Source organism: Nothoprocta perdicaria, unplaced genomic scaffold, assembly GCF_003342845.1.
Source record: "Nothoprocta perdicaria isolate Ctin4 unplaced genomic scaffold, notPer1 scaffold_64, whole genome shotgun sequence".
In the NCBI taxonomy this organism is placed as follows: domain Eukaryota; kingdom Metazoa; phylum Chordata; class Aves; order Tinamiformes; family Tinamidae; genus Nothoprocta; species Nothoprocta perdicaria.
This window is the reverse complement of record NW_020455910.1, coordinates 3,034,996-3,051,295: the sequence shown is the minus strand read 5'-3', so window position 1 is coordinate 3,051,295 and position 16,300 is coordinate 3,034,996. Positions and strand designations below refer to the sequence as shown.

Genomic DNA, 16,300 nt, shown 5'->3' with positions numbered 1-16,300 from the left:
GGGGGGGGGGGGGGGGGGGCGTTATTTGTATTTTTCTCTTGCTGCTTTTTGGAAAACAGCTCCAAGTCTTCTGAAGGGGCTGCTGCCTCTGGCAGTGTCTCCTCCGCCGCTCTGGCTGCCACGGCCACCCCGCGTGGGCAGGTGTCCGTGGGAGAAGGGCTGCTGGGGACCCTGTGCTGCCCGCCGGCCGCGCTGCTCCCGCCCTCCCTGCACAGCCACTGCCCCTGGCTGCTCCTGTTCCCTCTTTCTTAGCAAAATCTGACCTCCCTGGGTCACTCCTTGGGCCTCCCAAGCGCAGTCCGTGTGAGGAGAGTTGGGAAGCTGCAGCTGGCCCCACTGCTGCTGGAGCCGGGCAGGACCGGCATCTCCATACGAGAGCAGCATCTCCGTACGAGAGCGGCAGCTCAATAGGGCAGTCACGGCCCTGTATTTCACAGGCCAAGCTCCCAACTGAGGCTCCTGGTGTCATCAGTGACTCCCAGCCACCATAACGGACTCAATGCTCTGCAGGAAACACAGCSATGGTGAAGTTAGTTACACGCAAAGAGCCTCAAGTCCCCTGTCAGCTTTGACCAGTTTCTGTTCTGCCTAGTTCTTCCTTGTCCTGCCTCTCCTTTACACGTCACTAACATCTGATTGCTAAGTGTGGTTGGACTCGAGTTGTGGTTTTGCTGTTTTTTTTACCCCTTGGAAAAAATGGCAGCAGCCCCAATGTTGGGGCTGCTGCAGAAGGGGTCAGCAGTGCTCAAGGCTGGCCTGAAGCAGGGCACGGCCCCAGTCCCTTCCCCTGCGAGGAACCGGCTGCGAGGACCCGTTTCTGGCCAGRCTCAGCCCTGCTCAGSCCTGCTCTCTGCGCCCACCTCACACCCTGGAGCCCGGGCTCCCTGATGGTGAGTGGATGTGTCTGTGAGCTTCCCCATTCYGGAGCCCGCAGTCTCTGCACTTGTGTCACTGCATCCTCAGTGCTTTGCCAAGAGCTGGTGCTGCCCAATGTATTGTTGAAACACATAAGTTGAAACGCAGGCAGTTGCATCTCCATGTGAGGAAGAACTTCTTCACTGTGAGGGTGCCAGAGCCCTGGCACAGGCTGCCCAGGGAGKYTGTGGAGTCTCCTTCTCTGGAGGTCTCCAAACCCGCCAGGATGCCGCCCTGTGCCCCATGCTCTGGGTGTCCCTGCTGGAGCAGGGGGTTGGACTAGATGATCCTAGAGGTCCCTTCCAACCTCAACCATCCTGTGATTGTGTGAAGGGCAGGAAAAGGGAGAACCGCTGGCCGTGCGCCCTTCGGTGGTGCTGGGCTCAGCCGGGGCGGCCTCTTGCTGCCGCTCCAGAGCCGCGTGGCGCCAGGGCTCGGCCGCGGCCTTCGCGCGGGGCGGCTGAGCGGCCGCGGCCTTCGCGCGGGGCGGCTGAGCGGCCCCTTCTGCTGTTCAATCTCTCGCTGAGCGCGCCTGAAACCTGCGGCCGACGCGCGCGCCCGCTCCCGCCTCCCGGCCGATGGCGTAACCGGCCCACCCGCCTGCCCGCGGCGCTTCGCTTAGGCCGTAGCAGCCAGGGGTAGTTTCAGCTTGCTGAGCTGCTGYTCCCGCCACCGTGTCCGTCTCAACCCGCGTTAACCTCCGGCTCCTCTGCCCGGCAAGCTGGAACGCGGCGTGACGACAGGCGCCGGCCACTGCCGACTCCATTAACTTTTCTACTTCTTTAATTGCTACAAATTGATTGAGGTTATGCTAAAATTAGCAGTGGTGATACTGCATGTAGTTATGAAAAGCCGTTTCTCTTAGTCCCACATGGATAAATGCTCTCTCCAGAAGAGAACTTCATTTTGACAACTCATCTGTCTAAGAAGTCATAATAACTGGTCTGGTTGACACCTGCTTATTAAAGGGTATTTTTATGGTGATTTGCTGCTGCAAAGGTTCTGGTTTCTTTTCAAACCACACCATGAGATACAAACTTCAGTAGTCAGGCTTACTTCATGTTTAACAACCTCATTCTGAAAATGCCTCGTAGTCCACAGCTTTAGTTATAAAACTGTTYTCATGCTGTCTTCATCCAACCTCTTGCCATGCTTTTTCCTAATCAATATATTATAATACCAGAACCCCCAGCTCAACAGATGTTTTCCTTGTTCTAAAGCTTYCCCAGGTAGACTTCCACCTTCTACTAAAAAAAATACTGGACTCGGGACCGTGGAAGTTGGTGAACACGAGCATCTCACCAGCGTGACTGAAGAATGGGAGAAGTGTGGGAGACATCCAGCCAGCCATGCCCCCAGGAGACCAGCGACAGATCTCTCTTGAATATATGACAACCTTACAAAAAGAGGACATKGAAGCACAAAATACCAATTTTACAGACACTCCTTTAGGAATCGAAAGTTATATTCTTGACAACTCCAGTTCAAGACAAAATTTGTAATCCAGATTACAAAAATTTGTCAAAATGTCAAAATTTGAGTCTAAAGCATGTGGAGCTAGACATGAGAATGAATGAAYTGTTCAAGAACTACCTTTATCTTGTACTAGTATGCACCTGAGAAGTTCTAACTGAAACAATATTCTTACTATTTCTGCAGTGCTAGTGAGTTTCATCTACATTTTTCCACAGGGGCAAAGAACGCATTGAGGTTTAAAATACATCTTGTAAAAATCAAAAAGATTGGAAAAAAAATCYGAAAACTTCATTTTAAGCCTTTTCAGGATCAAAGATAAAATATAAGTACTGCGTGAAATAAAAGCAAAAATCATCTGGTGTTCACAGAAGGGCTGTATTTTTAACTTTACTCATACATGTGTAAACAGAAATAGCTCATATTTTAAATAATCTGATTGCAAAAGAGTTAAATATTTTTATTCCTAATGGCAGCCACTTTTTCTCTCACTTCAAGAGCCATGCAAACCWTGAGTCCTTCTACACACACAAAACCCCTCCAAGTCCCTCTGCACTAAAAGCTGCTCACTCCATCATTTTAAAAAGTGTCCATTTATTTAATAATTAGTTATTTTCATTTCAAGTTTTTAGGGTAAACTACTATTTGCTGCTTAGCTGCATTCCACCAAAAATATTTAAATCAGTTTTGTATAGAGCAGGGATAGTAAAAACAAAGATGGCATGTAGCAGTTTAGCTAAAAAAATACAAATCTTAATACTTTTTGTAAACTCATTTAAGCAAAGCTATTTCTAACTGATCTGTCTATTTGGAGGACRCTTCTTTACCAAAAGAACATACAATCCACAGAAAAGATTTAACAAATGATGACTAAAAGTGCGTTATATATTGTACCAGCAACCAAATTTGCACTTCTTGTGTGTGTGTTTGTGTATATGTGTATATATATTTACAAATATACACATACATACACACTATGGATAGTACATGTATAACTAATATAGCCTAAAATCAATATATTAAATAACATGAACTCTGTTATTGAACACAAAGATATATATTAAATTCTACAGATTAAAAAATGTATACAGCTACAAGACAAAAATAAAGAGCAGCAATTTAAAAATGTTTAAATGTGTACATGACACCAAAACAAAATACAATTCAGAAAGTCCCACTTCATCCCCAGCAAGTCTGTTCATCAATCTTATCAACTCTGTGCCTGCATGCAATAAACAAACTTGAAGTTGTTCTTAAAGTTCATAAACTTTTTTAAGCTTCTCCAGATCTTCTGAAGTGTACTGATGATTTTGGTTTTCTGCAAGCAAGTCAAACAGTTGCTGAACCTCTTCTTTTTCCTTTTTGCTAAGGAGAGCCAGCACTAACTGGAAAAACAAACAAAAAATACATATAAAATCAGCACAAGTGACAGAATTTCACAGAGACTGACACTGGACAGAGATTCAGAGTAGCTTTCTTTTTTTACTTAATGTAAAATATTGGACAGAAATCTAGAGGAATTTAGATAAACATCCAACCTATAGTCTTACCTTAAATCTTTCTGCTTTACTCAGGTAGAAAAGGTGCTGATAAACAAGATCAGGATTTTTCCCAAGCACGTAACATTTCAATGCCTGGATAAACATGAAAAAGATCTCTCCTTCAAGTTTGTTACTTAGCAGCACTGGCAGTTTTGCAGGCTCAATCATTGTTAGGAGATCTGCACAGGCACCCTGATCCTTACTGGAATTCACGGCATTTATGATCTGACCAAAGTCATAAGCATTAGCTGGTTCTGAAATAGACAGTTTTTCAGAGCTCCTCCCYGGTGCCCTCGTTCCAGGGTCTTCAGGAACTGCACGATCAGTCCCAGCATCTTCTGAGGTAACCAACTCTCCCTCCTGTTCCTCCTGTGCATCAGACACCTTCAAAAAGGAAAGAGCAGCAAACCATTAAAATGGACATCCAGATAACCTGAAGCTCCACATAGCTCTTCAYAAATGGACTGAAGTTCTTTTCTTATATAACACTCCCCTCCCCATGRCGCATCTATCGTTAGAGGTTTTTAGTAAGAAGCCCTATTTTCTTTCTTTTAGATTTCTTTTCCGTGCCCAGCCCTCCACTCTAGGAAGGGAACTGAAGGCTGCCAGGAGACAACTAGAGCGCTGTGTACGTACATGACCTGTGAGGGAGGGCACCTCAGCTGCACCGGGGTGCTCTGCACAGCAGTGTTGCCCAAGTGGAAAGCTCCCCCAAACCCACCTCCCTTCTGCAGAGGTTGTAGTCTGCACTAAGATTCATGCAGCAGTCACTGGAACGTTTACCATGGGTTCAACCACATCTGCTGAAATCCACTTGGAGCTAGAGAGAGTCATGGAATTGCTATAAGCTGATTAAAACTCATGGAGCTGATGCCCAGATTTTGCAAACGCCTGAAAAAAGTGCACTGTGCAGCATAGGGTTGGGCTAGGGCCAGCTAAGGCATTTTTGCAAAATACTGCATTAGGCTCAGGGAGTGACTGCTCGGAATCTGCTCTATTTTTAAAAAAATCCTTAGTATCAAGGGAGACATTCTTGATTCTCCTCTATATATGTAACTACAGCTTGATTAAAATGGAGTAATAATAATAAATCAGAGTTTCGAACTAAACTTTATGTATATTTTTTTGGCAATCTGCTTAGAGAGCCTCCCTCTTATCTGCTGCAAGATGGGGATTGCCAAAAGCAGATTGCTTTTTTTTGGCAATCTCCATCTTGCAGCAGATAAGAGAGAGGCTCTCGAAGAGATCAGCTCAAATTCTCCTCACAAGTGTAAATGCCTCCTGCCTCAGCCCTGGACAAGTCTGCCCCTGCCAGGAACGTAGCTGGCTGCTCCTGCAAGAGCACAGCCACTTCCCAAGGCTCCCTGCACGCTCTCCAGGTCCCTGTTTGCCACAGTCCAGGGCTTAGGGAATTTAGGGAATACTGTTGCAGGCTTAGGCCAGTTACATAAATCCGGAGAATTCACGCAACTGCGGAGCGTTCCAGGACAGGACCTTGCTTCTGTAGTACTGATTTTTGATGACTGACTTTGAAATTTTGAAATTTCATTACCAAGTTACAGTAGCTTTTATAACAACTAGTAGCTACATATTTTATTATTCAACAGAAAAGGGAAAATATATTCTTAAAGGATCAAAGTTGATCCAAAACATCAATCCAGAAATACCACATTGACTGAGAAAATCCTTTCATCATCTAATTCAAACTGAACTCTGCACAGTTAGTATTGGGACCCAATGTGTTACCTTCTACCACGTATTCCTTTTACCAGATTCTGTGGGTATTTTCCCCATAGCCCTTCTCTGAAGGGCAGGATTTCACCCCTCAGAGGAGTAGCTGCTTCACTACTAGCCCAAGCACGTGTGGTGCATGTGCCCAGAGCGACCCTCAGCCAGCACAGCCCCACGGGCTGCTGAATAGCACTGACTAAAAGCAGAACTGCTATTTTGAAGCCTAAGAAGCTTTTGATTACAAAGATGTCCTCAATTTTACTGCCCTCTAAAAGTACTTCTTTTCTACTTCTTTTGTGGTTCTGAATGTACCTCAAGGCAGTACAAGCTTAACTGTAGAAAGCAATGGAGACCAAATACATGGTACACGAGAAACCTTCAATATGCTCTTAAAATTGCATGAAAATACAATACAGCCAAAAAAGTGTAGAGCAGTAACTGCAAAACAAAAGCTTGAGTGTTCTCTCTTCAAATGTGTGGCATCTGTACTGCATGCATGTAAAACTGAACACACACACCTCCTGTATGGTTATTTTCTTCCTTTGCTTTTGCTGAGTGCCAGCTCCAGCACTGCTTTTAAGGTTGAGCAGCTGGGTTATCTGCTGCAGCTCCTTTTTCGCTTCAAGAACATTTGGATCTATTAGCAGTACTTTGTTGAGGTCACCAACACTGGCCTGGTAATTCTGTGAGTAGAAAAGAAGGGACAGTTTTTATAAACAAGTAGAAAAATAAATCAGAACTGCCATACTGTTTTTTTTCTAACTTAAAAAAAACCCAGAAATGCTGGGTCATTAGTATGAAATGTGTAAAAATAACTACAAAACAGATAGTGTAATTTCATTAAAGGAAAAATGAAACTGATGATAGCTTTAAATTAGTAATTTACGTGTATTTTTTCATATTCAAGTATGTAGAGTAAAATAATTTATTTTCTGAATGTCACATCCAACTATCAGACACTATTGACAATTGCTGCTTTTAAGCTTACAATGTAATATTGCTTCAATATTAAAATAATGTGACTCTAACTGCACTTTTAATGTCCACTTTCACAATAGAGTACAGGGCTGCCAGCTGCAGCAGGTCCCCTCTAGTCCCATGTCCTATGTTACAGTCCAGCAAAAAAGCAGGGCTTTTTTCCTGATCTTCCCTTAACTTCACCTCAGGAAATCTATAAACATCCTCATTTACTAAATTAAATTGCCCTTTGGCTGTCATGAATAAGTGTTTGCATACTTATAATCTAATCTAGTTTTATCTTTGCCCAATTACATATATTTAGCTCTTAAAAATCTTTCATTAAGATTCATCAACCCCAGATCATTTTTATTGCTTTCTCTGATGTTATCAATCTTTTTTTTTTATATATATATATATATACACACACACACACCCCTCTTACAGATGTCTAGTGCTCTAGAAACATAAAGAAATAAGCCATCCATGTTGCATGTTTTGCTTGTATTTATCCATCTGTTGCAACTACCTGATTGCCTTTGAAGAGCATAAGCAAGTCTAGAAGAGCTTAACAATACCTGCCATGTTCTGTGTTCCTCACCTGCAACCCTTTGTGTGCCAGGGCTCTTCTGTAGAAAGCTTTAATATTAGAATCTTCCATCTGAAGAACATGATCACAGTCTTGCTTGGCCTCCTCATATTTGAACAGTTTCAAGTAACAGAGAGCTCTAACACAGAAAAACAAAACACACTGCAATGTAAGTAAATTTTGAAGTACTGTAGTGAGAGCAATACCCGACTCATAAATGTAAATTTTAATACTTCATGCAATTCCACCACAATCGGGTATTCTCAGTGGTACATCAAAACCAGTGAGTATTAATGGTATCACTGGATGGATTTAGAAAGTGCCACTTTCTGCAATATAAGTCAGAATTCAAGTATGACTCACCTATGTGCTTGCAGTTAAGCAGAAATGCATATTCTTCAAAGGCAGAGAGCCTATGCTAGCACAGTACCAATACCAAAGTTATGAAATACTGATTTTATTTGTTCTGGGGGGAAAAAGTACTCTGAATTGAATTAACAATATCACTTTCTGCACCCTATTCTTACTCACAAGTGTCCTAGGTTTGCAGTATTCCTAGTCCTACTGAAATCCTTGGTTTGTGGAAGCTGACAGGATTACAGCAGAAAGAATTATGCTATGGTACTAGGTCAGCCTTTAAAAATAATGCAACTCTGCACTGCTCCTACTTTTGTACTCAAAATTGACCTTCTCTCCAAAATGCTCTTTTTCTTATTTGAGATACTGCTACTTCACATTTGCTTTCAATTACACTGGCATTACTGAAAAATGCTGCAAAATGTTATGCTAATTACAACCCCATTGAGAACACTGATCAAATGGAAAATATCATCTGACAGTGACTGAGGTGATGCAAAATTTTTATTTGCAGTCATAAAATACAAGTATTGTTATCCCACAAAACGGGGTTGGCTCTTTACCTGTTAGTGTAGACAGTGCATTCTTTGGGATTTAACTTCAGGCACTCACTGTATTTATTCACAGCTTCTTCGTATTTACCCTTCTTCACAAAATCATTCCCTTCATTTTTTAATGTCTTGAACTTCTCCTCATCTTTCTCACCTATATTACAAAAGAATCACGTTATTTAAGAAGGTCTGTTCATTCAGAGCAGCTCAGCAGCTTGTGCAGACTGGGAACAAACGCCTGGTTTCTGCTGCATCTCCAATCAGCCAAGGCACTGCAATTCCTGTTTCAGATCTTGCTACTGCTCTAAAGAAGGAATGAATTATCATACATATATTTGGCATAACACACACCTTCTCATCCACCAGGGTAACTATTTCTGTCACACCAGGGTAACTATTTTGCTGAAATACCTAGAATACAACAGGCAGGTCTACACTTCTAACTCTGCTCATTCACCCTCTCTGTGTGAAGGACATATCTCTGATTTTATTTACAGTGGTGCAGATCTATCGACAGGATTAAAGTCTTCTCCATTATCACTGTCATGCTAGGAAGGCTGCAATGTAATCCAACACTTCTTCTGAAAGCAAATCATCCATCATGATTACTATGGTAAACTGGCAAAAGCGTGTTTTGAATAATGTGAAAACAACCAAATGTAAATATATACTCTGATTAATACTGTGTTCTGCCAAAATTATCTTTCTTTCTAAGCTCCATATCTCTCTTTGCAACTGGTTCCAAGTTAAAAAATTCTAATCTAACTTGGAACCAGTTGCAAAGAGAGATGTGGAGTTTAGAAGGAAAGATAATTTTGGCAATGTTGTGAAGCCTGTTAAACCTAACCATATAAACGACCATCAACTCATTTAGCTTTTCACAGAGGTTTGAGATAAATATTATCTAAAAATGTTTCTTTGACATTGCCAACAAAAATTCTATTTTTCAATCAGAAATTCTTTACTTGTGCCTGTATGTTTGCATTAGCTCTACACAGGTATAAGTTGCAACACAGGCAGTTCCATCTCCATGTGAGGAGGAACATCTTCACTGTGAGGGTGACAGAGCCCTGGCACAGGCTGCCCAGGGAGGCTGTGGAGTCTCCTTCTCTGGAGGTCTCCAAACCCTCCTGGATGCCGCCCTGTGCCCCGTGCTCTGGGTTTCCCTGCTGGAGCAGGAAGGTTGGACTAGATGATCTCTGGAGGTCCCTTCCAACCTCAACCATTCTGTGATTCTGTGATATATACCATTAATTTGCAACTGTTCTTCTCTCCTGGTGTCTGTGCTGGTCCTCAGCTTAGGCTCCGAAGCCAAGTTGCCTCCATCCCACCTGTGCAGCTGAGCAGAAACTGGAACAACTGGAATTGGTGGCAGCTTCTCCCTCCAACCAGGACCGTCCTGATCTATTAAAGTTTTTGTTATTCTGAAAGAGAAAAGCTCCATCAATATAGCTTTCATATATATTTTTTTAATGACACAGAAATTAAATAATGCAGTGTCCTTTTTCTTAGCAAAAATGACTGAGTAATTATCCCCAAGACTAATTTAAAAATAGTCCCAGCAACCAACAGTATTACATTTAGTTAATATTCTGATTTTTCCACTTTTTAATTAGAAAAGAAATCTCTTGAAACATTTTTTTTACATAGCCAAGGCAGGTTACAAAATATGTGTTAAACTGTATTTTACAGGATGCTCCAAATCCTTCTCTATCCCCATTTAAATGACAAGGAAAAAAAGAAATTAACTTCTCAGGGTCTTTCTTAAGCCCACAGATTAGAGGTCAACTATTCCCATACACAAAAGATTAAATGATTAAATTCAAAATCCATTATAAGGGAAGTTTCTCACTGATATGACTTGTTTTGCAGCAAAACCTAAATGAACATAATGAGTCATATGCAAGTTGTTCAGTTACATTGTTTTAGCATGTTAAAAAAAAACAATAATGAGAACCGGTAACATAAAAATCTTTTAATATCAAAGGAACTTAAGCACCAAGCTCAAGTGGTGATAAACTTGCAATCTATTTTAACAAATGAAAACTTTGAACTGAGTTGTAAAATGGGTTACACGGATACGTTATCTGAAACACCCGAAATCAGCACTTTAGGTGCAGTTCCATTTAGTGCACTTGTAATGTTAAGAATGACGTAAAATGAGGGGAAAAACTTTTGTCTTAAGTTTTCTTCCTTGGTTTTATTTTCTTTCAATATTTGAATAACGTGTACAAAAAAAAGCCCTCATTATAACATGGTTACAGAGTAAGAGCAATCAGTATCAAATTCTTTTCTCATTATCTACCTCAGGTCTCACAGAAGAACCAATACAAGAAGTTGCAACTGTTCTAATATATTTTGCTCTAAAAGAGCCAAAATGTTTTAAAGAATGATTTATCTACAAAGGCCTTCTGTGGAGCTGTAAAATATTTATATATGAAGCACTGTGAAACATACTTTTTATCTTAGAATTTAAGATAAGCTCTTTGTACTCAGAATATCCCATTTCATTGCATTACCTAGTTTCTTTTCTACATGTTTTTTTTCTCCATATTAGTTACATTTGCCCTTACAGGGCTCTCCACTACCTGGATGATTAATCAAGAGTATTTTAAAAGATGCCACCACTAAAGAAGCTTGTGCAAGTTCTTTTTACTCTAAAGCTTACTGCAAGTTCTTTTTACTCTAAAGCTTATTATTTTTTGAATGGTCGTCTGAATTGCTAAAATTGTTGCAGCTTTGGAATCTATCATGGGGCCACCAATTATACTGGACAATCCTCAGGTAGGGGCTTTGTAGCACGAACTCCCAAGGTGTCTAATGTTAATGTCAGTTTACTAAGTGATATTAAAGAAATTTCCATTCTTACACAATGAGAATGGAAAATTTAATTTACTAAATGGAAGCACATAAACATACCGTCCATCATTAGATTTGAACAGTGATGCAAGAGAAGGTTAAAATACACAAAACAAAAAAAAATATATTCACAGAGCCAGTAAAGTGTCCCTAATTACAAGCATGCTTGAAAGTATCTTCTTGTGATTTAGCCCACATCATTAGGACAAGTATCTGTCACTCTCCTTCCATAGAACAGTCTCCTTCCATAGACTTCAACACGTCTATCAGTCATCTCAGAAAATGAATAAAAGACACAATTCAGCATCTTCTAACCAACATGCTAAATTCTCCAATAACTATTTCATTTTGTTTTCATCTGATTTTTCATGAGAATATGCATGTAGAGTCTTACTTATTTCCTTTGGGATGTAAATGATCGGGTAGAGACTTTATACCAAAATTTATAACCCTCTTTTACATTAGAATTATTAAGACTACTAAACTCAACCTGGCCTCTGATAGGAAGATTTTTAGGAAGCCTGCTAAATTAGGGTGTTTTTGCAGATAAGCCTAATCAGGATTCATCACAAGCACCCTCAGATAAAAGTAGGAAAAGGAGCTTTTGTGCCAGCTTGCTACAGCATCATGATCCAGTTTCCCTCAGGAACACAAAAAAAAATGGGTAAATCCTCCAATAAAAAAGAGCTCACTAAGATTTATTATTCCTCTTAAAATACATTTTTGGCTTGTCCCTTTGAACTAAAAGTCAGTACACTTAGAACAGCCTTCATATTTTCTTAGAATTAATTTTTAAAAGATGCATTATTTCAGCAATGAAAATTAGTATTTTGACTATTTCAGTTTGATTTACAAATGATATTAAAAATGAATTACATTAAAAGTTCAATTGTGCAGGTGTTCTATGCTCTAGAAACAAAGAATTTGCAAGCAAAAATGAATTACCAGCAGAGGAGGAGAAGGAGGAAGCAGCTGAAATAAGGTGATGGGTTGCCAGGGAGGAAAGAGTAATGAGCAGTGAAGCTAAAGCATAAGGAAGGCCTAGAGAGGAGAAAAGGAAGAATGTTAAGGAAAAAAAAAAGAGGAAATAAGCTTATTACCATATAAGGTTCAAATCACTATCAGGAGAAATATGAAAAAACAGCTGAGGATAAAATAAGGCAAGAAGATCAGAAACATATAATCAGTCACATAGACACCAGAACAGCAGTTATCTCACCAAACCAAATGCTCTAGCATCACTGCAGACTCAGCTGATCAGAAACAACGTGTTATATGATCAAAAATAAGACTTCTTAGAGTGTCATGATCCTTTGGTCATCTCTGGCCAAAAGCCAAGAGTTTGAAGATGTGATGGCCTTCTCAAGAGGTCTGAGGAATTATGTCAGTGCTGAGGGGCTTCTGCTAAACAAACCATACTTGGTTCCACTGGTGAAAGTTGCATGAACCCATGTTCTTGCTCAATGACCAGCACTTGCTCTACATCCATACATTTTCAGAAATTAAAAAAGTAGGGAAAGAAAAAGAAGGCAAAATCCTGTCATTCAGGCACTTAGGTACTTACTGTGTCTTAATGAGAAAACTGAATCTTAATGAGAATAGTATATGCACAATTTTACAGTACTAATTATATAATTATAAATCTATACACTACATACTATATAGTATATAGCATAGCATTGATTATAGGATGTTATAATATTTATTATAAATATACATTCTATACAGAATATATAATGACAGAAATTGGGGCATATCACTTGGCAGCAAGAATTAATGTTGAAGTTATTAAAAAGGAAGTTAAAAATAACACTCATCTTTACTTCGTTTTTACACCACTAAGCTCTGTAGCCAACCACGCTATGAAGCTACCTCCGTGTTTTCACAACTGCAGCATATTTGCAGATTCATGTTTGACATAAATCTTAAACTGCCACAATGAGTACACCACGATAAAAAGGAAAGAAAAAATGAAGTGAAAGAAAAAAAAGAAGTATGGGAATTAAAATATTAATTTAGATTGCACGAAATGTAAGTTATGAAAGAGAATAAGCTGATGCCCCGGTAAAAAAGCTTTTAAAATATGACGTTTAAAAAAATTACCTAAGAATGTTGCAACAATGCATGTAACTGCATTTCTGAGTACCTCCAGTGACAAACATGGCATATATATATTTATATGGCATATTCGAGAATGACTTTAGAGAGAATGACAAAGAGGTGGCACTAAAATACAGTACAACGGTATATTGAAGGCTACAGCAGTCATCCATTTAACAGTTACACCCTAAAATGAATCTCAGTGTTCCAGTCTTGAGGCTAAACTTGTGTTACATGGATTACCACAGCAATCTTGCACAGTGAAGTTTGGTCCAGCAGTACGGAGTAAGAGGAATTTCTACCCAGATCACTCAAAATCATCTACTCATCTGGATAATTTTTTTAGTCTAATACATAAAGTCATTTGTATAAGACTAAGAGAAGTAACTTTGAAGATGCAGTGAAATATTCACCTGCTACTGTGTTCCATCATGCAGTGCAGTTCTTTGTAACTGAGGTTAGCTGGAGAACTGCACAAGTGTAAGGTGAATACTGGAAAGGGACAGAAATATGTTCTGCTCAGCTTGCTTTGATTTGTGAGAAAAAGCATAGAGCCCCAAAGGGCAAAACTGTTCTATAAAACTGACATGCAGGTGAAATTACTGGAATAATATTAAGAAAATGGTAGAAAAATGGAACAACAGTAAGAGACAGACTTTTAAAAAGTCACTATACACCAGAAATGTAAGGTTTATATGCAGTCACTACTACACATGATGTGGAGGATCCCTTAACTCTAATGTACAGGGACAATGAGTGGAGCTGCTGGGGCAGGACTAACAGCATTCAGGAAATTTTTATCATAAAAGAAGATGATCTGCTATCTTGGATTAGGATAGGGACTCACAAAGACCAGTTTCACATCTCAGAGTTTCCAGCACCAGACACTTAGACAAGAATGCAATAATACTTCCCTTGGAATATTTCCCAGCAGTTAGCAATAAGGAAAATCCTACCTAAGGCCCTCTTTGCAACTGGAAATGCAGAGACTTTCTGAACATATTGATCTATATGATGATTAGAAAACTACTGTGATGCAATGAACCAGGAACCAACAAGCTTTGTTCTGGACTGCCCTCACGCCACACCCCATGAAAGCCAAGAGCAAAGACACACATGGAAAAGGAGAAAATAACACAGGAGCAAAGGAGGGTTAAAGCAAAAAATGTACTTCCACAGCTGTTAAACATTTAAGACAGTCAAGTCTCCTCCTTTTCAAACGGTGGTAAAGGAAAAATACTCCTTATTGTGGTCCAGTTTGTGACTTCATGAAACACTTGCAGAGTTAAAGCCTGGAAGCTACAGGAAAGCTACTGAGTAACAACCACCAGCCTCTAGCCGTGAGGCTCCTGTCCCTTGAGGGAAGAGGAAATAAACAGAACTATATTCTGTTTTTCGATTCAGAATCCCATATGAGCAGAAAATTCATAGAGGACAGTTACCTATCAACACTCTCCTTTGCTGCTTGGATGCTGCTGTCTATCTGCAGAACGGTCTTGTAGTCGACGTAGGCCGGCCTGTAGCGCTCCAGGGCCTCGAGCGCCATTGCTCGTCGCAGCAGAGGCTTAAGAGAGAACGGCTGAAGCTCCAGAGCTCTGCAGAAAACAAGAACAACATCTGCCATTAAAAAATAGCCATGAAATATATTTTTTCATTATATATATACAGCTATATAGAGCATCTGTGATTTTAGATGGGCTTATAGTAACATAACCCGGGAAAGCAGGGACTGAGTGGTTTATTACTTGCTCAGTATCCAAAAGAGATGCAGTTATGAAACTGTTAGTGTTTTATTACAAACTTTACTCAAATTCATACATTCCATCTGGAAAATTTCTTCCTTCAAGAAAAGCCTGAAGAAAAGACAGCTGTTTAAAGGGAAAAGCTCTCTCTATGTAAAGCTCCTTGGCTCTATGGGAATCTCAAGTATATGGTGCTTTTGCCTACATGATTTTCAGGAGGTCTTCTTCCTTATATACACGTACACATATTCAAAAATGCATTTAATAAAAAATTAATAAACCCCCTGCCTATATTTGGCTTTTAGATCTTTGCCTGTTTTTTGGCTTCACTTGTTTCCTGTTCTGATTGTGCTTCAGTGGTCAATAGTGAGCTCAATATCTGACATGGTGTAATCAGGACTCCTTCCAAATACCACAAGCTTTTCTGGTAACATGAAGCAACTGCCTACAAAGGCATTATTTAAATGATCTTTTACTAATCAATGATTCTTGCTAATAAGACAAAAAGATCAACACTGCAATACTGAAGTTGAGATGAGCCTAGGGGTCTACTCTTTGATTTTTTAGAATCCCGGAGTAATTGAGGTGGGGAATTTCTAACCCAACCTCTTGCTCAAAGCAGGGTCACCTCTGAGGTTGCTCAGGGCTTTATCCATTTGGGCCTGGAAGAACAACACAGAGGAAGGAGACTGCTGTGCTTCCTCTCTGGGTAACCTGTCCTCATGCAGGAAAGGTTTTTCCTCAAGTCAGAATCTCCCATCTTTCAGCTTATGCCTGTGGTGTCTTGCCCTCCTGGTAAGGGGACCCAGGGCTGGTCTTTCTGCTAACCCCCTCGCAGACCTTGTGTGGTTGCAGTTAGGTCCTTCCAGAGCCTCTTCCTTGCAGGTTACATGGGCCCTGCTGCCCCATCCTCTCCTCACAGCCCTAGCACCTCAGCCACCTCAGGGACAGTCCTCACACACTACTGGAGGTGCTGTGTAAGGAGGGCTGGATACAGGGAGATGGTCATCTCCTACAAGCAAAAATACTTGGGATTCTGCTACTTGAGGTTGCAGGCTCTTAACATCCAGAACAAAGTAAACACTCGACCACAGATGAGTTCAGGGAAGAACACGTGGCTGAAAGAATAAAATTGGTGGAAATAGAAAACTATGTTTCTAGGTCAGCACTCAAGTATAACACAGCCACAGAGCAAGCCACATCACAGCACTAAATACAAGAAAAATCAGGTTACCATGTAGGAACCCTACTGCACTCTCTGTAGCAAGAACGAAAGGTACTTCAAGCCAGAGTCTTTGGAAAGAGACCCAACAGGGGTTCTGAAATACTTCTAAGTCATAAATAGCTACAGCATCACATAAGATACATGTTCAAAAATTATTTTATATCAAGAATAGAAGTGGTACGACATCATTTTTGTCTTTTAAGAGATCAAGTAAGCCATTCTTAGAACACCCTCCTAGGCTGCCTTCAGTAGATCAGGTG

General features: G+C 40.5%; 1 protein-coding gene across 1 annotated transcript in view; it reads right to left on the bottom strand.

The window, feature by feature from the left end:
• Nucleotides 1-3,550: 3,550 nt before the first annotated feature.
• The window catches only part of SPAG1 (sperm associated antigen 1), a 31,697-nt gene continuing 18,947 nt past the window's right edge, over nt 3,551-16,300 (bottom strand). Inside the window, exons 13-19 of the mRNA XM_026050053.1 lie at nt 14,516-14,668; nt 9,363-9,538; nt 8,127-8,268; nt 7,219-7,345; nt 6,179-6,343; nt 3,939-4,313; nt 3,551-3,773 (exon numbers count right to left, since the gene is read on the bottom strand). Coding sequence (XP_025905838.1) covers nt 3,642-3,773; nt 3,939-4,313; nt 6,179-6,343; nt 7,219-7,345; nt 8,127-8,268; nt 9,363-9,538; nt 14,516-14,668 — 1,270 coding nt within the window. The 3' untranslated portion in view covers nt 3,551-3,641. The remainder of the gene's footprint in view (nt 3,774-3,938; nt 4,314-6,178; nt 6,344-7,218; nt 7,346-8,126; nt 8,269-9,362; nt 9,539-14,515; nt 14,669-16,300) is intronic.